Source organism: Corvus moneduloides, chromosome 14 (genome assembly GCF_009650955.1).
Source record: "Corvus moneduloides isolate bCorMon1 chromosome 14, bCorMon1.pri, whole genome shotgun sequence".
In the NCBI taxonomy this organism is placed as follows: domain Eukaryota; kingdom Metazoa; phylum Chordata; class Aves; order Passeriformes; family Corvidae; genus Corvus; species Corvus moneduloides.
Window position 1 is genome coordinate 5444241 of NC_045489.1, and position 19494 is coordinate 5463734.

The window sequence follows — 19494 nt, forward strand, 5'->3', positions numbered from 1 at the left end:
TGTGAAACTTGGATTGGGCCCACAATGTTGTGTGGATGCTCAGTAAATTCCTGCCCTCTGGGGCCAGGGGCAATGGGAGATGTCACCTGCTCGCCCCTGCAAGTGTAGAAGTTCCACGTTGCACAACAGGCAGTGCAAGGAGCTGCCAGGGAGTTCTGCTGGGTTATTTCAGTCCTTGGTCATGGTCAAGCAGGAATTTGGCTAAGGAAGGGCTGGAGCCAGGTGAAGCTGTGGCACCACAGGAGCATCCCTAAGCCTGATGCTGCTGGGATGGGATTCAAAGCAGCCTGAGATGGGCTCTGGCGGGTGCAGGTCTGCAACCATGTGGGAATGAATAATTTGGGAATGACCGAGGCAGGAGGTGATGGAATGGTGGGGGACAACCCTTCCCTGACCTTGCCCCAGTGAAAATCCAAGCCATGGATCAGGGGTTTCAGTCAGCCTGGTCTGCTTGAGGGTTCCCTGCCCATTGCAGGGAGCTGGAATGAGATGGTCTGGAAGGTCCCTTCCAGCGCTGGGGACCTGCTGCAGGGAGTGGGTGAGCAGGACACAGCCCTGACTCCCTCATCCCAGCCTGAGGAACTCCTGTTGCTCTTGGCAGCTCCCAGATCCGCCAGCATTTTAGGAAGTGCTGGATCAGCTGGATCACCTGTGCTATAAATACCTGTCCTCTGCCAGAGCAGGGCTTGGAGTCAGCAAAACATTCCAGCACGTGCTCAGTCACACCCAGCCCTTGGCAGAACTTGAGCATCTGCTTATTTTTAAGCCTGCACTTCTAAATTTGGGGGGTTGGGGTGGTGCTGCCTTGGGATGGCCAAGCTGGATGTCGGTCGTGATGGGTTTTGTTGCCTACCTGGAGCTCCAGGGAATGCTGGCTGCCCTCAGCTCTAACACTTTTAAAGAAAAAAAACTAGTGCAAAGCTGTAAATGTGGGAATAGACATTCCCACAAGTCATCTGCTGTTAATTTAAAGTTGAATCGATTCATTTTAATCCAAAAGCAGCAGAGCAGCTTTCAGCCTCTGAAGACCATTGAATATTACACTTGATATCATCAGCAAAAGGATTGCAGGGCATGTTTTATTTCACCAAGAGCACTGAGTGCTTTGCCAAACTCTGTCTCCTGAGGGTCACTGCAAATGTGCTCTCCTGCTTTTCATACAATGTGGTTGTGCAACTCCTTAACTATTCCTGCAATTTTAGCTTGGAGGCCTCTCTAACACAAACGTGTAGCTTGGTCTCACGGACGTATCTCCCCCTAAATTAATAAATGTATGAGCAACCTTCCTTCCAGGGCCTGAAGGGGCTCCAAGAGAGCTGGAGAGAGACTTTGGGTGAGGGATGGAGGGACAGGACATGGGGGAATGGTTTTAAGATGAAGAAAGTTAGATTTAAGTTGGATATCAGGAAGAAATTCTTGGCTGTGAGGGTGGGGAAGCCCTGGAGCAGGTTCCCCAGAGAAGTTGTGGTTGCCCCTGGATCCCTGGAACTGTCCAAGGCCGGGCTGGATGGGGCTTGGAGCAAGCTGGGATAGGGGAAGGCGTCCCTGCCCATGGCAGGGGGTTGGAAATGGATAATCTTTCAGGTCACTCCCCATCCAAACCGTTCCATGATCCCATATCCTCACCTGTGCCGTGGTGCCACAGGAGATTTTTACCTGAAATATGGGAACCAGTCACTTCTCAGCAGAGACGGTGCAAAGCAAGGAGCTCACCCAAACTCCTGGACAAGTTGGACTGTGCCAGGTCCACGCTAAATTAAATCAGGAAACAGCAAATGGACATTGCTTGCTTTAGATCTTCATTTACCTCTTCTTCTGCTTCATGTGGAGCAAAGGCCTCCGTGGGAAGCAGGAACATTGGGCAGCTGCCTCCGAGCACTGGGTGTCTTTGCCATGTTTGATACCCTGCAGCTGCTCGGGGTGGGTTCATTATCTCCTTAAAGCAGGAATTCCTGGTTTTACAGGGTGATTAGCAGGCTGATGGAAGCACGGGGAGAGCAGAAACCCAAATACTTATGCAGAGCCATAAAGCGCTTCCCAGAGCTGGCCCCACAGCTGCAGCAAACACTGGTGGTTTTCCGGGTGATACATTTTTCCTAAGGGATAAATTGCTGGAATAGCTTGAAGAGAGCATTGCCTTGTGCTTGCACGTCACTGTGCAGGGCAGAGCTGCACTGACAACCAGCAGTGGGGTGGTTTGGCCTCACTGAGCTGCTCCCAGTCAGTTGTTGTTGTCCGGGTGTTGGCTCCCTGTAGGAGTGACGGATGTGGCGGAGCCGCGCCGGAACACAACAGCTTGGCTGGGACAAGGGACAACCTCCTGGGGGCAGAGAGCTCTCAGATTTTGGGTGGCTGTAGGTCTAACCCCATGGATGTACTCCAGGGCTGGGGTGATTCCGTGCATCCTTCTCCGGCACATGGATGCTCATCCTGCCCACGGCAGTGGAGCAGGTGCCAGCCCAGCTCACGCACTCTGGATTTAATAAAGATCCATAGTGTTGCTGCTGAAAAATCTGAATCAGTCTAGTCCTGCTTGATCTCTCCCTCCCTTTCAGCCTTCCCAGTTAATAACGGGCACATGGAAGTGATTAACGAAGCCTTGTGCGGCTGGTCCTTGTTGTTTGTGCTCCCTCAACGTGAGCTTTATCTCCCAGCACGAGGGGAACGTGTTTGGCACGTTGGACCCGCTGGCTTTGCCAGCTGCAGGGAGAGCACCAGCTCCTCTCCACACCCCTGGAGCTGGGAATTAGGGATTTTCGCCTGGTGATAAATGTGTGGCTTTAATAACCAAGATAAGCACAGTCTTTGCCTGCTCTGTGCAGTCTTTGTGTGACTTCTCGTTCGCTGAGCGATGCCCGGGGTGGCTTTGGTCTTGAGCACGTTCTTTGTGACCCTCCATGTCCTGCCATCTATCAGCAAGTCCTGGTGGATCCATGTCAGATGCCAAAATTGAGGGGAAAATCAATGAAAATCTTAGAAGAACTTTCCACATCTCTTAAGAAATCTCATTTTCTTTGACAAACATTTACTAGAAAGTTGGAGCTCGGCTCCATGTTCTGTCCCGCTGGCAGCCAGTTCACAAAGTCATCCAGAAATTGTTTGGAAACCCTGTTATTGACAACAGTAACCATTAACACACCCAATGAGCTGAAAAATAACGCACATCTGGGAGAAAATAAATGCAGAGCATGCACGTGCTTTATGGAAATAAAAGGAAATTTAGAATCATGGAATCACAGAATGGTTTGGGTTGGAAGGGAACTTAAAGCTCATCCAGTGCCACCCTCTGCCATGGGCAGGGACACCTTCCACTATCCCAGGTTGTGCAAAGCCCTGTCCAAACTGGGTTTGTAAGACTGAAAATACGGAATTATGAAGATGATGAGGAATCCTGCTGGGAGCTTGAGGATCTCACCCAGTTTCAGGTCTTGAACCGCGATTAAGTTCTACCAACTTTTTTCCTTTTCTACCTCTTTTTGACCCAACTTACCCCAAACCCTTCTCAGCTGAAGAGCACCCCCCTGGCAGGGCTGCTAGCATGGCTGGATCTCCTTGGAATTGTTTGCATAACTTTGGATGTGCTCTTTAAGTCTGGAGTGCTTGTTTTGATCTTTGTTTCAATAATACTTGGAGTGTTGATCCATTACGTGGTTTCCTACAGCCTCCGAAGAGGTACAAGATAATAAAAAAGATATTGTTGAGTTTAGGGGTTTCTTTAATGAATTCTCTAATTTCCATCATTAGCCCAGCGCTGCCAAGGCCACCACTAAACCATGTCCCCAGGTGCCACACGTCTTCTAAACACACAAAGGGCATTTTGTGGCAATTACAACTTAAAGGGTTTTTTATCTTTCTTTGTGGCTGGAAGTCTAGGAGCTTTTGGGCACTTCCTAAATGCATTAATTTATGGGAAGAGCATCACTGAGTGATTGGGAGCTGGGGAAAATCCTCTCAATGTGAAAAGCTAAACCTAAATGCAGAGACTGAAGCAAATCTCCATGTGCTGGCAAAATGAGATGGTTCTGTTTTCCTTTCTAATTCCTGGGTTTACAGGAAATAAGTTAGGAACTGTCAGTTAATAATCCACAAAATGGTAGCAGAGGTCAAAGCACAGAGTACCCATGGCCATCACATCCATCCTCTTTCCCTGTTCTGTGCTATCCACCTTGGAGACACCCCCATTTCCTTGGCGTTTAACCAAGCCCAGCTTCACCCCCTGGGAATGTTGTGGGGGTTCTCCCTCCAGGGATGCACCTGCTAAGAGGTACAAGGAAATGTGGTAGGGCCCCATAACATGGGAAGAAGAGGTGAGCCAGCTTCTCAGCATGAAAGGGGGACACACATTGAGTACAGAGTCACACAGGTGTGTGAGGACTTAGGGGATCTCCCCACCAAAAACCCTATGTCTGTTGGACCACAAAACCCAGGCAGAAGAAACACCTGGCGCTCCAGGGGTTGTTTTTCAGGTTGATAAAAGAGGAAAGGAGCAGTTTTACCACACAGACAACACATCTCAGCAGCACCCAGGGCAGCACACACCTCTTAAGTTCCACTCTTTGTGCAAAATCAGCCTAAAATGGGCTGAAGTTGTACTTTTGTTTAATAAATGGCAGAGAAATGCACCCAGCAGAGATGGTCTCATCTTTGGGCTGTTCCACTTTACCCTCATCCACAAAGTACAGGAGCTGATGCCTTTGGAATATTCCCTTGGGATTGCCTGGAGTGGTCTTATCCAAGGCAGACCTATGGTTCATTTACTGGGCCAGCAATGAGCCACAGAGATCCTTTCCATTAATAAAAAAATTCTCATTTCTTCATCAGCATAAGATTTAGTCCCTCTCCTTGTTCTGAGCAACTGTTTGACTCTTTGGAAGGAAGTGGTCAGGTGTTCTGGAAATTCAATTAATTCCCTGGGTCACAGGGTAGTTCTAAGACAAGGAGTTAAACTTGTTTCCTTTTCCTTTGTTTTTAAGCTCATTTTCATTGTGTCCAGAGCATAGCTGAGATAAGCTCTGCAGTAAACACACACCAGGACCAAATTCTTCAAGGAAACATATTTTTGTCCTATTTTTTTCCTTAAACCAGAGCTTTAACTGGATCCTTGTCTAATTCTCAAGGTCACTGTTAAATATTTTAAATACTTGGTGAAATGCCAAAATATTTTCATTGCCTGAAGTTTTCTCTTTGGAGAATGCTTGCAGACAAGGAAATGTGTCATCTTCAGCAGTTGTGTCAAAGAGAAACCTGCCTTGACAAGCACTTTTGTGGCTCAGGAACTTGACTAAAGTTTTGTTTATGATGAGTAGGACCAAGTGTCTCAGGATGTGTTTAATCACCAGCAGCAGTATTTAATTTACTTTAATTTAATGGATCTAATCTCTGCAGCAGGACTGTGATTATTATAGGTTTTAATTATTAGGGAAAAATGGTTTTATTGCTGAGGTTTGTATTAAATCTGGGCTGAAACCATCTGTAGGCCTTAGACAGGCCTGGATGAAGCAGGGGAAGGCCTGATGGCCCCTCGTGCTTAGGGCACGTTCCCTCTCTGGGAACATCCACAGGGCTGGGGAAGGCAAATGGGACAAATTGAGAGAAAAGTGGATTTTTCCTTTCTTCACACCCAGCTGTGGGGAATCACTTTGCAGTGAAAGCCTCTCCAAGGCAGGGCAAGAGCTCCTTGGTGGTTTGGGTCAGGCCTTAATCTACAGTGGAATAATAATGCCTGAGCACGCCTGGATCTTGCCACAGCTTGGTTTTATCTTTTCTCAATTTCATACTCAACAAAAAAGGAATTAAGATCTTTCTATGATACCCTTTCACCATCACTTTGCTTGAGGAAGGAGCTGAGGGAGCTTAAATGAGGTTGGAGTTTGCATCAGGCCTGTGCCAGCTCTGCACTGAGGGTGGAGATTGATGAAAAATGCTCAAAGGATGAACTTATGGTTTGTCTGATTGGGAATTCTGATTTGCTCAGAGGAAGGAGCAAACAGAACTTTCCAAAGTTGGATTTTGAACAGATGAGACATTTGTGCTCCATTTGTGAGAGCAAAGGAGCATTAACAGAAAATAATTGAATCTGACCAAACCCGGTCATTTTTATTTCCTTCCAAGCCCTAATTTTGATTTCTGCAGGTGATTTACAGTGAAACTCCAAAGCCTCTGGAAGCATTGGGCATTATCCCCATTATAGGGCTGGGCTGGGTTTCATTCCCCTTGGGTTTTCCATGAAAAAAGGTGGTCAGGCATTGGCAGAGGCTGCTCAGGGCGGAGGTGGAGTCCCCATTCCTGAGGGATTTAACAGCCATGTGCATGTGGCACCTGGGGACGTGGCTCAGGGGTGGGCTTGGCAGTGCTGGGGGAATGGTTGGACTTGATTATCTCAGAGGGCTTCTCCAGCTTAAATGATTCCATGAGTCTGGGCTGGGGTTTAGAGGGCAACGTGCCCCATCCTAATGGACCACTGGCTGTGGGGACAATGTGGGGACAATTTCCTCCCAAGTGTGGGCATTCCCGGTTGGCTCTGTGACAGGGAGAAGGGCACTGAGCAGGGGAGAAGGGCAGGACACGGTGTGGGCGTGACGTCTGCCACTGTCACCACCAGAGTGGCCTCTGATGATGGGCAGGGAAGGGCTGCCTGGAGGTGTCTGCTCATAATTAATCAACAGCAGCAATAGTCTTGAGGGATTTAATGAGAAAGGTTACAAAACATGGCTTGCTTTGTAGAGAAAACAAAGATTTTTTATTTTGCAACTAATTAATCCCTTCTTTCCCCCTTTCTGGCTTTTTTCTGCTTCCCAGGAAAGAAAAGAGTAGAAGTTGGGATTCTTTTCTTCTTTCATTTCCTTGCCCTTAATGAAAATTCAGGGAGGCCGTAATTCACATGAGCACATCCCATGGAGTGAGGGGAGAAGAGCGAGGGGAGAGGGTGAGATTCCCAAGATTTAGCAGGTGGAGCCATCACCCAGCCCCAGAGGAGGATGGAGATCTGATGCCTTTTGGGGCTCTTGGCAGTTTTGGGGTATTGATGTGGCGACAAACTGGCAGAGCTTTAGGAGAGAGGCAAAAACCTAAAAACCCGACTGCCTAAAAACCTGACTGGATAAAAACTTGTCTGCCTAGAAACCTGTCTGCCTAAAAACCTGACTGGATAAAAAAATGACTGGATTAAAAACCTGTCTGCCTAAAAACCTGACTGACTGCCTAAAAACCTGTCTGCCTAAAAACCTGACTGGATAAAAACCTGACTGGATTAAAACCTGTCTGCCAAAAAACCTTCTCTAACCAGCAATAGAGATGGTTCTGGGGAAGCATCACGGGGGATATTATTTCTTTATGATCTCTTCTCTGGCCTCCTCAATATTTGTTTTACGCAGCTGCCTCCAACATCTGCTTTTCATCTCTGCTCTCTGTCCATGTAGGTATTCAAAAATGCCTTCCTTCTTTCAGCTGCTTTCTGGGCCTCCTGCCTTGTCAATGAAACGTGCAGATAATTGAATTCAAAAATCACTTTAAAACAGGTTATTGAGTCTTTTACACCCAAATAATTAAAGGACTAATGTCAGCTGCCTTCTACACAAAGGAAGATAGTGAAAAAGAGCAAGATGAGCCTGAAATTTCTCAGGAACCTGAAAGGAGGCTGAAGCCATTCTGTAGTTCCAATTTGAGGTGTTTTCCCACCTTTCTAGCTGATGGACTTTAAGCATTTTCCCAGCCCCTCCTCTGTGCACACAGAGCAATCAGATCCCAAGCTGTGGTTCAGCCTTTGAGCCCTGGATCCACCTCTGGAGCATTGGGATTCCCAGGAGAGCAGCTCCTTGTGGTCAAGCATCCAGCCTTGGTGTCACAAATCCCTGATTCCTTGGCCTTTGGCACCGGTTGGCATGAAAACGTCTCAGTCCTGGCACGGCAGGTCCTGGCAGCTGCCTCTGAGCCCTGGCACAGCAGGTCCTGGCAGCTTCACCCCGCTGGGAGGGGGGGTTGCATGAGTGGGGGTTTGCAGTTATTCCATCCCACTTTCGGCCTGAAATGCTCTCCCTCCTCCTCCTCCCCGGGACATGCGGGGTTGTTGCTCTTGGATTAAGGAGCTGCAGCTCCGAGGCTTTTCTCAAAAGCAAATACAACTTTTGACCTCAGTGAGGAGCAGATTTTGCCTGGATGCAAGGCCAGCAGCTCCACGAGGCTCCTGGTGCCTCCTCCCTCTCATTCTCACTGCAGCCTCATCGGAGAAAAGCCCACTTTCTTCACAGAAAATCCCTCTCCTTTTGATGTTTTTCCCATTCTTTGTTGTTTTATCTCTTGGGCAAAGCTCGCCCTTGGAATAACACCCCTCCACACAGCAGTATCTCTGTGTTCCTGGGGCTGAGCTTCTCCTGCATCTTGGATCAGCCATGGAACAGGCAAATCTGCATTTTCTCATGTAGGTGATCAGCAGTGAGGTTTGGAGCCCTAAGACTGAAAACTGGGTAGAAAATACTCCCAGGCTCAGGTGGGGTGGTCTGAAGCGTAACCCACCTTCCAGCCCAGAGGGAAAATGGGATTTGCATCCCTTCCTTCTCCTCCTCCTCCTCCTCCTTCTCCTCCTCCTCCTCCTCCTCCTCCTTCTCCTCCTCCTCCTCCTCTTCCTCGGAGTTACCTGGGCAAACAGCCCATCATAAGGAAAGGAGACTGGAAAAAAGCTGCCAGGTCATGGCTCTGATGTCTACAAAGTGTAGGGGATTTTAAGGAAAGTAACAAGGAGCAGAATTGGGGCAAGGTGGGATCAAGGCCTGCAAATCCTGGAGGTCCCCAAGCCCTGGAGATCCCCAAACCAGCCCTGAGTGGAGCCCTGAGGTCAGTGTCCACTGGGATTCACATCCCCTGGTTTTGTTTAGCAGGCAGAGGAAAATCTCCTGTGCTTCTGCATCTTCCTCCATCTGAAAATGTAAACCATGGTAAAGTATCTGCTTATAGTGTGACCTCTTCACTTCAGCAGGGGCTCTGTTCTGGGGTGAATTCCAGCAAACCACGGTGTTTACAAGGAAAATGCCTTTTTTCAGTGTTCTCATGCCCATGAGAACATCCTTGGGGGAGAAACTGGAGAGTTTTCATGGCTCACCCAGGAAAGTTGAGGGAAAATATATTCCTACCCCACTGTTTTAAAAAATAAAAGAAAAAAAGAAATTCACTAAAATCAGTTTTAAGTAATTGTTTGGTACCTCCTGTGGTGATGCATCTGCTCTGAGTTTTAAACAGTGAGGTGCTGGGTTTTCCACCAAACTCAGCCTTGCAGCAAACAGGAACAAACTCAGCCCTGCCAGGGCTTGGAGCTGGCAAGAGGTCGGGTGCCCCAGGTCATCATTTCTGAATTCCAGGAGGGATTTAGCCCACTCTGGGGACAGGGCTGTGCTGGGCAGACAAAGCCCTTCCTGAAGGATTCTGGCTCCCCACCGTGGCAACAGCACGAGTTGGGCTGGGGAATGTGCCAGAGGAGGCAGCCCGGGGTGATGAGGTTGGAGCTGCACGGGAAGGTGATGGACGGCCCTTGGAGCAGCCTGGTCTCGTGGAAGGTGTCTCAGCCCATGGAGGGGGGTTGGATTAGGCGACCTTTAAAGTTCTTTCCAACAGAACCATTCCGTGGTGGCCAGTGGCAACTGGGCACTGGGAGTCGCAGCCCCTGGGAGCTCCAGCTGCTGTTCCAGGAGCTGCTTCTGCAAAGGGCTGAGGGAAACCCTGCCTGTCCCTGACAGTTCCTGTGAGGGACAGGCAGGGTCCCACACTTCCCCATGGTCACCCGGCTCTGTAAACAAACTTCAGTGTGCCTGGAGACAGATCACAGCCTGGGACTCCATCCCTCTGCTCCTCAGCACGCTCAGGGAGAAGCCAAGAGCAATAGATTTATGGAATCCAAACATCACAAATGCAATTTATTTACACTGGTGAGGCCGAAAGGAGAAGCAGATGCTTCTGGTTTGGATGCCTGTCCAGCCTAGTTTCAGGAAAGCATGGGGGTCAGTGTGAGGGAAAGGATGGACTCAAAATGTTCAATGTGTCACCCCCAGTGACAGTCCTTGTCCATCCCTGTCACATCCTCACAGCCCTGTGTGCCTGAACACAAAGTTCAGCTCTCCAGCAGCAGCCTCCAGAGCCACCCCTGCACCCACAATCCCGTTTTCCCTAATTATGCTGTAAGATATGCATCCAGGATACCTCCAGCAGGGCCAGAGGCTGGGCCAGAGGGTTGCAGAGCAGTGCAGGGCTCTGGCTGACTCCGTGTGGCAATGGCTTGTCCTGGCTCAAACCATCCTGGGGGCAGAGGAGTGGACAAACAGCCCCTGGGGGGTTTATTTGGCACAGCTGCACCGTGCAAGGGAGAGGTCCCAAAACCAGGTCTGAATAAAGGGGAATTGTGTGGCCACTGAAAGGTGTATTTGGAGATCAGATGTGGAGCTGGCCATGACTTGCTGCCTCCTGTGCCACATTGTGGGGTCACAGATTGATCCCTTGGGAAGGGACCTTAAATCCCATCCAGTCCCACCCCTGCCATGGGCAGGGACACCTTCCACTGTCCCAGGTTGCTCCAAACCCCGTCCAGCCTGGCCTTGGACACTCCCAGGGATCCAGGGGCAGCCACAGCTTCTCTGGGCACCGTGTGCCAGGGCCTCCCCACTCTCACAGGGGAGAATTCGTTCCCAATATCCCATCTAACCCTGTTCTCCTTCATCCCAAAACCGCTCCCCCCGTCCTGTGCCCGCCTGCTTTTGTCCGAAGTCTCCGGCAGGTGCCCGAGCAAAGCAGGACTTTCCTCAGGGCTGGTTTGCTCCATCTCTGGCCCAGCAGAGGGCACGATGTGCAAGCGAGAGCGGCGATCCCCGGCCAGGAGCGGTGCCAGGAGTGATGCAGCGAACAGGACCCAAAGCCAGAACGCCCCAGACGGGACGCGCCAGACACGGCGTGTCCTTGGGGTGGCCGGGGCCGCTCACTGCTGCCAGCCAGGGGCCAAACACCTTCTTGCACTTTCGAGAGCGCTTGGTTTCGTTATTCAACAGCCCCGTAGGTCCTTTAAATGGCTTTTGGAGAAACAGCTGTGAATTCGAGCAAATGGAGCCAGCACCTGTTAGAAGAAACCAAACTGCCCCTAATTTTCCGGAATTTTGATCTCAAAAGAGGAACGTTTCCCAAAAACATTCAATGTCTTCTAACACCGTCATTTACTGCAGGGAGCGAACCCATCTCCTCAAGTTCAGTCTGCTCTGTGAGTTGTGTGAGGTCTAAATCCAAGTGTTTGGATTATTGGTGCTTCAGAAAACTCATCTCTAAGAATGACTCAGTCGTAGAAAAACACCTTCCTGTCCCAATCTTTCCTTCTCCCTGGATTATTATCAAACTTCCTTTGAAAGAAGCTTCCCAGCAAAAGTAGGAGAAAAGTTCCCTTCTTGCCTTAATCATTAAGTAAGGTAAACATGCTGTGTAACCTCAGCCATGTAATTTAAGGATTTTGGTCATCCCTATGACACGGGAATTCCCCTCTCATGGGCACCATTATGTATCTGTTCCGAAAATCCTTTCATTTCACCTTTCTGCTCACATGGTGCTGCTGCAGTGATGCAAGTCCTGGCTGGCGCTCACTTACAAGCAGTGAAATATAAACAACTTTTCTTCCAAGAGGCAAAGTTTACACAAATCCAGTTCACACAAATGTCCTGGGAGAGCCTCTTGTGATAGGGAAGTGCCTTCCTGCAGCTGCCCCATGCCAGCCGTGTCCTGCCCATCCGTGCTTCCATTGGAAATCCCTGTTGCAGCGATGGGTGCCTCTCCCTGCACCCCAGAAAAGGCTTTTGTGGTTCTGGAGAGGATGGACTGGGGGGTTTGGCGCAGGAAATAGCTCCAAGATAAACACACGGTGCCCAGAGAAACTGTGCCTGCCCCATCCCTGGAAGTGTCCAAGGCCAGGTTGGACAGGACTTGGAACACCTTGGGATTGTGGAAAGTGTCCCTGCCCTTGACAGGGGGTGGGTTAGAGGAACTTTAAGGATCCTTTCCCACCCAAACGATTCCATGATTTTGTGATTTCAAGCTCTTGGCAAAAGCAGACTATGAACTCTTTTTCAGAGAATGACCTAACTCCCCAACCACAGCTACATCAAGCACCAGGAGCCAGCCAAAACCACTCAGGGAATCGTATCCAAGTGGAAAATAAAAATAGCTTGTGTGTTTTAGCTGAACTGTAGAGAAGCCCTCTTTATTTCAGGGATTTGGAAACTTCCGATGAGGATGTGAACAAAGGGCATGGAGGGTCTGTCCTTGACTGCAAAGTGCTTTGGGTGTCCCAGATGAGCAGATCTCTCCAAGCCTGCTGTTCTTACCCAGAATTTCCTTGTGGAGCATCTCCTTCCCTTTCAGCCTGGCCACTGCCACAAACCCCAGCTGCTCCCAGAAGGACACTGGGTCATCAGAGAATCGCCAAGGTTGAAGGGATCTCCAAGATCACCGAGTCCAACCTGAGCTGTTCCATGCGCAGAGGTGGCACCAGCCCAGGGAAAAGCCAAAGGCTGCTCACTCTCCTGGGAAATCACTTCCTCCCCTTGCTGCTGGGTGTGCACAGAGCAACTCTTGGCCCTGGAGGACAGCAGGAAGGGCTTCCCACCACAGCACCCATGAGGAGCACAGCGAAACCACCAGCGGCCCCTGGGTCTTCTCTGGTGGCTGTCTGCTGACAGGGGGAACTCTTCCATTTATCAGTTTGATCATCCTGTGCAGGGTTTTGTTTCCTCTCCATCTGCAAAGGTGACCAGAAGTGGGGCTGATGGGGACCAGCTGCCAGGAACTGCACCACAGCAAAACTGTGAATTTGCTGAGATAGGACAGGAGATAGAACATCCCCCAGTGTCACTGGGTTCTCTCTGTCCCTCTTTGCCAACCAAGGAGTCACATGTGGTCTAAATGTTCACTATAAAAATCTTGCCAACAGGGGCTGTAACAAAATAATCATCTCCTCTAGATCTCTCTAGCAGAACCTCAGCAAAAATACATAAATAATGCCCAGGCTTTAACAAAATAGATTTTTATTAATTACAGCACTTCAAGTAACATTTCATCTCTCCTGAGGTGTCTCACTTCAGGCTTCAGGAGCGAGAACAGGTTATCTCAGTGCATCAAGTTATTAGGACATCCTTCCTGCTGACGGGATCAGCTTTGTTTGGGAATGTTCATCCAAGGGTTTAATTGACTTGCTTACATTTCTGCTCTGCTTTTACTGATCCCCAGCCCTTGGCAGAGCTTCCTTTGGAGTCTCCTGAGAGGCAAAGTCAGCACTCAGCACTCGCTGCTGGTGCCACAGCCATGAGCTGAGGATGGCAAAAAGATTTGGGGATGGCATGAGGATTTGGGGATGGCAGAACGACCTGGGAATGGCAGAAAGATCTGGGGGTGGCAGAACGATCTGGGGGTGGCAGAATGACCTGGGGGTGGCAGAACGACCTGGGGGTGGCAGAACGTCTGGCAGAAGTTCAGTCTGTCCTCATCGCAGTCTGTACCTGGAGTTGGGAGGTGTCTCCCACATGAAGTCAGGAGGATTTGGAAGTGCCCACAGCCACGTGTGCTTTGGGCAGTGTCAGAGGTATCTGAAGCACTTTGTGCTTTGCTGACAAAATCCCAGAGTGCTGAGGAAATTCCAGGAATTACCAGCTGGGAACAGCTCTCACACATCCACCCAAGCCCTGGTGTGGTCAGAGGGACATCTGTGGCCATGATCTTCCACACCACTGCCACGAGAGGTGGGGCAGCTCTGCTAATCCCAGCAAATCCCTCCCTGCCTCTAAACCCATGGCCATGGAATCACTGGAGATGCCTCTGGATGCAGCATATGCAACTCTCCACCTCGAAGGGCTGCAGCAAACAGCTGCATTCCAGCTTTCCACCTCTTTATTCCTGGAGAAGGATGTGAGAGAAGCTGTTTCCTGCTTTGCTGTGACAACCTCCCAAGAACAGCTCTGGGAATGTTCCAAGGTATGGCAGCTCAGCCCCGCTCTGTCCCAGGAATTCTCCAGGTGGGGCTGATGCCACGAGCCCACCTTGGGCATCTTGGTGCTCACCTTGTCTCTCCATCCCACCTGCTGAGCCTGGGGGCCACCTGAGTTAGGAATATTTTAGGACATAGATCCTGTCTTTAGTAAACAACTACACAACTCTTGGCTCAACAGATCCCTGAGGAAGCCATTAAGCAGCCTTATTATAGAAAAAACCATGGCATTGATTTACATCCATGAAATCTCTTTTGCTTCACCTGTACAGTGAATAAAGTCTAAATAAAGACACAGCAGCTGTGGTTTCTCGATGCCAAGGGGCTCCTCAGCCCCAAACTCTTCTCAACTGAACAGCACCAGGAATCACAAAGGTTTAAACTCCCTGGTGAGCCTTGTTCCTGGTTATTGAGCAATTTCCAAATGGTTTGGAATTGCCTTGAAGAGTCTTGAGTTGTTCCAGCATTCCCAGAGGGAACACGCCCTACTTGGATTTCAGTCTAGACCTGGGAGACATGCTGAAAAATATCTTGTAGTAGATATACACGTTGATAATCCTTAGCAGAATTCCCAGGATGTAGCTGAGGGACCTGAGCAGGTCTGTGGCCACGCTGGAGAGCTGGAACAGGAGCCCCAAAGGGCCACGGGAGGGAGCGGAGGCGCCACTGGCCCTCAGGTGGTCATCCATGAGGAACAGGGCGCACTCTGCGGCCACCAGCGTCCAGATCACCCTGCATATCATCCTGGCATTCCTGACTGTCCGTAGGGGCCGTGACTCCGAGGGCAGGAAGGTGATCAGATAGGCCTCGAAGGCCACGCAGCTGAGCAGGACACAGCTCACGTGGGCGTTGGCCGTGAGGAGGATCCGCACCAGGGCCAAGGCTGCAGGAGAGACACCGGCACCAAAACTGCCCAAAACCATGTCAGAAACAAGGCTAAGGAAAACCAGGATGTCTGCCTGGGCCAGGCTGGAAATGAGGACTGCAGTGGACTTGGAGGAGACCTTGGCAGACTGCAGGAGGATCATGGTGTACGTGCTGCCCAGCAGCCCCAGGAGGGTGCTGACAGCGTTGGAGGAAGACAGGACGAGGTATTGGATATATTTCAGTGCCAGGTACCTTCTGAGATCTTTCATGTGGTCTCTCTCCATTGAAATGCCAGTTAGGGAAGAATACCTGGAATACACATAAAAAAACCCCGATGATTAAATGTCAAATTAGCAGGATGGATTCCAGGCAAATTATGATGGACCTGCACTTGTACAGGCACATTCCGGCGTCAAGAACTGCTTGGAGATGATGCCAGCTCAGGATCTGAGCTTGTGTTTACACACTCATATCTTAAACAGGAATGAAGTTTGTAAAGCACCTGGGTATTTTCAGGTAGCAGCATAATTTGTGTAATAGTGCACCGAAGGGTGTGAGTTACCCCTGTCCCTGAAAGGGAGGAGCCAGAAAATGATAAGCTGCAGTTCCTAGAAAACACTAAAATCATCTACAAATTCAGTTCTAATAAATAAACAAGGAAATTGTTATCTAAATGGGAGAGAGGAGATAAGGAAGAACAACGTGGGTTTCTCACAGATAAAGCAAATTGATTGAGCCCAGCTTCCTCCTGCAGCAGGGTGATCAACCCTGGTGGGAACCAGCCAGTGTCACATAGCTTGGATTTTCTGACGAGTTTCAATATTGTTTCACGAGGCATTTTTAGGGAGGAGCAAGGTAAGAAATGTGGCCTAGGTGAAACTATGGTTAAGTCATACACAGCTGGATGGGAAACCACTGGAAGGCTCATTCTCAGGAATTTGAGGAATGATGTGTCAGGTGGGGCTCTGCAGAGATCTCGTGTTCTGTGGTTTTCATGAACTGCAAGAAGGAACCCAGCAGAATTTAGGCCTTGGCTGAGGTGTGCGACCAGTTTTGAGGCCAACAGCTCAAGAAAGGTGTCACTGAAGAAGTTTCAAGGAGGCTGAGCCTCAGAGATTGAGCCGAGTGTAACAATTCCATTTCTCTCCTATGGAGCAATTATCTCCTTATGTAAATTCCCAGAATTCCCAAAGTCAGCACTTTGGAGCTGGCGTTACAGAGCTTTTCCAGCACATTACCCTGCAGGTCAGGGTGTTTGCTTAAATCATCACCTGGGTTTAATTTTGCTGGGATGATGGGGAAATGATAATCTCGCGTGGTTCCCGTGAAAGGTATGGAGCCAGCTTTTTGAGACTGGGATTCCCATTGTTTGTAGAGACTTGACTGGTGCCAGGTTGACTCATCTGAGATTCACATGTGCCTGTTCTCCTTTGTCTTTGAAGTGTCTGATACAACTTGCTGATGAAATACTTTGGGGAAGAAGTAGGAAAAGATCTCTCCCTGTATTTCAGCTGAGTCAGCTCACCCTACCCTCACTTCCCACAGTGATTAAGTGGAAAAATTATTCTGCATTTTGTGGCAAAAGCAAATGATCTTAGAGGTCTCCTCCAGTCTTAATGACTCCATGATTGGTTTGACCCTTTGTTTTGATGCAGAGCACCAAAGAAATTCTGATCTAATGCACAAACCCTGAATCCACAGAGCGGAACTGATGCAAGTCCCCAGCTCCAAGTGGAGGAGAACCAAGCCATGACAAGTACACCCGAATCCTGATTTGTTGTGTTACCTTCAAGCAAGTTATTCCTTTGAAAGGTACATTAAGAATCTCCTGACATTATTTTTTTGCTTGCAACCTGTTCCTGTGTCTACTTTCATCAATTACATTATTGAGGAGGTAAATGACATGCCTTGATAAAGACCTTTGCTTGTTTTAAGACCACCATCCAAGGGCTGGATTTACAGCTGGTCTTGCCCATGGGGAGCATTTGAACTCAGAGCTTCTGAACTTCAGGTCCTACCTTACCCCAGGGTTTGGTGATGAGTCCAAGGAGGAGCGTTAGGAATCAGGAGCAGCCGGAGAAGTCGGAGGAGGTGCCTGGGGCGGGACCCTGAGGAGTTCAAAATGTGTCTCCCATCCTCTCTTCTTGAAACTTCAGGATTTTCCATAGTGCTACCAGCACTTTTCTGAACACCACAGTGTCCTTTGGAAAGGAACTGGAGCTTCTGGCTGGAAGATCCTTCCTGCTTTCTGTGGGACTTGTCAGAGGTGTCTGTCTCTTCATTCCACGGCGCCCCTCGAGGCAGGATCACTGTCAGGCTCCCTCCTGCTCCCTCCACCTCTTCCACACTATAATTTAGGGGTTAAAACTGGCATCCAGAATGCAGCAGAGCGAGGTTTGATTTCCTCCTTCACCTCAGGGGATAGAGATGTTTATCTCGGGGATTGTCCTCGTGCCTCCAAAGGAATCTGGGCACAGTGTGAGAAAACAGGTGACAGCCCGGCCGAGGGGCAGGGATCAGGAACAGCCCCGTGGGTCACCACACAGGCACTTGCACGTGATAGGGAAGAGACATCCCAGTTCCTGACACTTGCTCCAGGTGCTGCTTGGATACATCTGCTTCTGTGAATGAAGCAGAGCTGAGAGATGTTCCCAGGTGCTGCAGCTCCCTCCATGGAGAGCTCCAGGGGCCCCTGGCAGAGTTTTGGCACTGCAAATGCACACCCTCCATGGGGACACGGGCTGGGCTGTGGCAGGAGGAGGCCAGGAGTGCTGCCTACCCCACAAAGATGCTGTGAAGGCACAGTCCCTGCTCCTGCAGCCAAATCAGTGCCAGAGACACCCTGGGCATGGCACTGGTCAGACACAGCCTCTGCACAGGCAAGAGAAAGGTAATTTGGGGTGAAGAGCAGGTGCATGAAGAAAGCACCAGCAGGGGCTGAAGCCACAGGCTCCTCCTGTGTGGCTCACCTGAGCTCCCACTGCCAGGATCCCCATCCATGGCTTCCTCCAGTGGGAAATCCCACCAGCCCACAAAGAGATTTCATGAGGAGAGAGCAAACCCTTCCCTCTGCCTGCACCTGGGGTGGCAGGTGGGATCACACCTGGGATGGGAATAGGAGTGGGGAGCTGTTTCCTGAATTTTCTGAATGTTTCCAGAATGGCCACACTCAGTGAAGGAGGAAACCTGAGCTTCACCCCTTTATTTACAGTTTTCAAAGCAGCTCTTGTGGCCTGGGGTTCAGGTCACCCACAGGAGGATTCCTGCACACGGACAGGGACGCTTGGACAGTTTTTGACCAGATGAGATCTCAGTTCAAGATCACAGAAGGTTTCCTGAACCAACACTTGGTGTTTCCAGTGCATTATTTTTTTATCTCCACAGAAATCTCTCTGGACACACTTCCCAAATTCCAGTTAATAATAACTCCTCATTTATCGTCAGTGCACTGTTTTAGTCTGAGGGGTACCCAAAAATACCTCCTGCTCTTAAACAAGTAATTCCTTTCAAAATTCCTCCTGGAATGGTGTCAAAGAATACACAGAAGAGGAGAACAAATTAGAAATGCAGATTAGCCCTGAATATCCCAACTAATGAAGTGCTATTCCGTAGTTGAAAAGGAAAAATACTTACATTTGCTGGAAGAAGCAGCCAGGGATAGTTTTCTGCATGCCTGCACTCTGTGTGATGTCTCAGCAGAGCCGAAAAGTGCCGTTTCCCTTGGATGGATTCCTGGTTTTTATACAGAGCACCCCGTGTTCGGCTCCACGTCAGAGCTGGGGCCGCGGGATTTGTTTTGCTGGGCAACTTCCTCCAGAGCTGGTTTCACAAGGATTACTCACTTGAATCATGGCACCCATTAACTTTCAGCTGTCTGGAAAAACTGATGGGCTGCGTGGAAAAGGAGCCCCAGACACTTCCTCAGACACAGGGAGCGATCCCGGGCTTGTCTGGGCGCCACGAGAGCCAGCGCAGGTTAGCCATGAGAAAAACCCTCTGAGCACAGAAAGGATGTCCCTGGCACGGCTGCACTGGGCTATCCCGGGAGTGTTTGTGTTGGCGTTGCCGGGGATACCCAGGTTTGGCGCTGCTGACGCTGCACGCCCTCTCCTCATTGTTCTCCGGGCGGGACGTGGGGCTGGAGCCAAGTTCTTCCCTGTTTTGGGAAGTTTCCTCGCGAGGCATCGGTGAGGAGCAGAGGAGCATCGCACAGCCGCCGTGGGGAGCAGCAAACGGGTGCATCCCCAGCCACGGGAACACCGAGCACAGCTCCAGGCGTGCGGTGCCCATCCCATACCTGCAGCCAGGACAGGGAAGCAGGGATGAAAGGCAGTGAGGCTGCCTCGGTTTCTGATCAGCCAGGAGGGTTCACTGCCTGTCCCGCACCAGCCCTGCCATCCCCCCCAGCGCTCCCTGAAGCCATGGAGAGCTGCGGAAGGATAAAGCAGCTGAAATTCCGGGCGCTGCAGAGCTCTGGCCCTCACCTGAGGATGGGGCAGGGAAGGCAGCCCGGTGCTCTGCTCCCCACGTGGAGACACTGGGGGAACATCTGCCACAGCCAGAGAAAGCCCTTGGAAACAGGGATTGGGCTGAGTGGCAATTCGTATAATTTGTGCTTGGATTTAATGTGT

At 50.0% G+C, this 19494-nt stretch overlaps 1 protein-coding gene across 4 annotated transcripts; it reads right to left on the reverse strand.

Annotated features, from left to right (window-relative positions):
* Positions 1-13023: 13023 nt before the first annotated feature.
* On the reverse strand, positions 13024-18899 carry LOC116450893 (G-protein coupled receptor 183-B-like). 4 transcript variants are annotated; one of them, XR_004243004.1, is made up of 4 exons: positions 18497-18899; positions 16887-17330; positions 13456-15172; positions 13024-13417 (listed from the first exon to the last, which is right to left on the reverse strand). XR_004243004.1 is itself a non-coding variant. In XM_032123826.1 (3 exons), exons 2-3 carry the CDS (start codon positions 17027-17029, stop codon positions 14482-14484), a joined length of 834 nt encoding a protein of 277 aa, XP_031979717.1. In that variant the 5' UTR covers positions 17030-17330; positions 18497-18899; the 3' UTR covers positions 13024-14481. The 4 variants fall into 4 exon arrangements, 3 of the variants coding, with proteins under 3 accessions (XP_031979717.1, XP_031979720.1, XP_031979719.1); XM_032123826.1 differs by having other exon boundaries at positions 13024-15172; XM_032123829.1 differs by having other exon boundaries at positions 13024-15172; positions 16882-17330; positions 18497-18897.
* Positions 18900-19494: the final 595 nt, after the last annotated feature.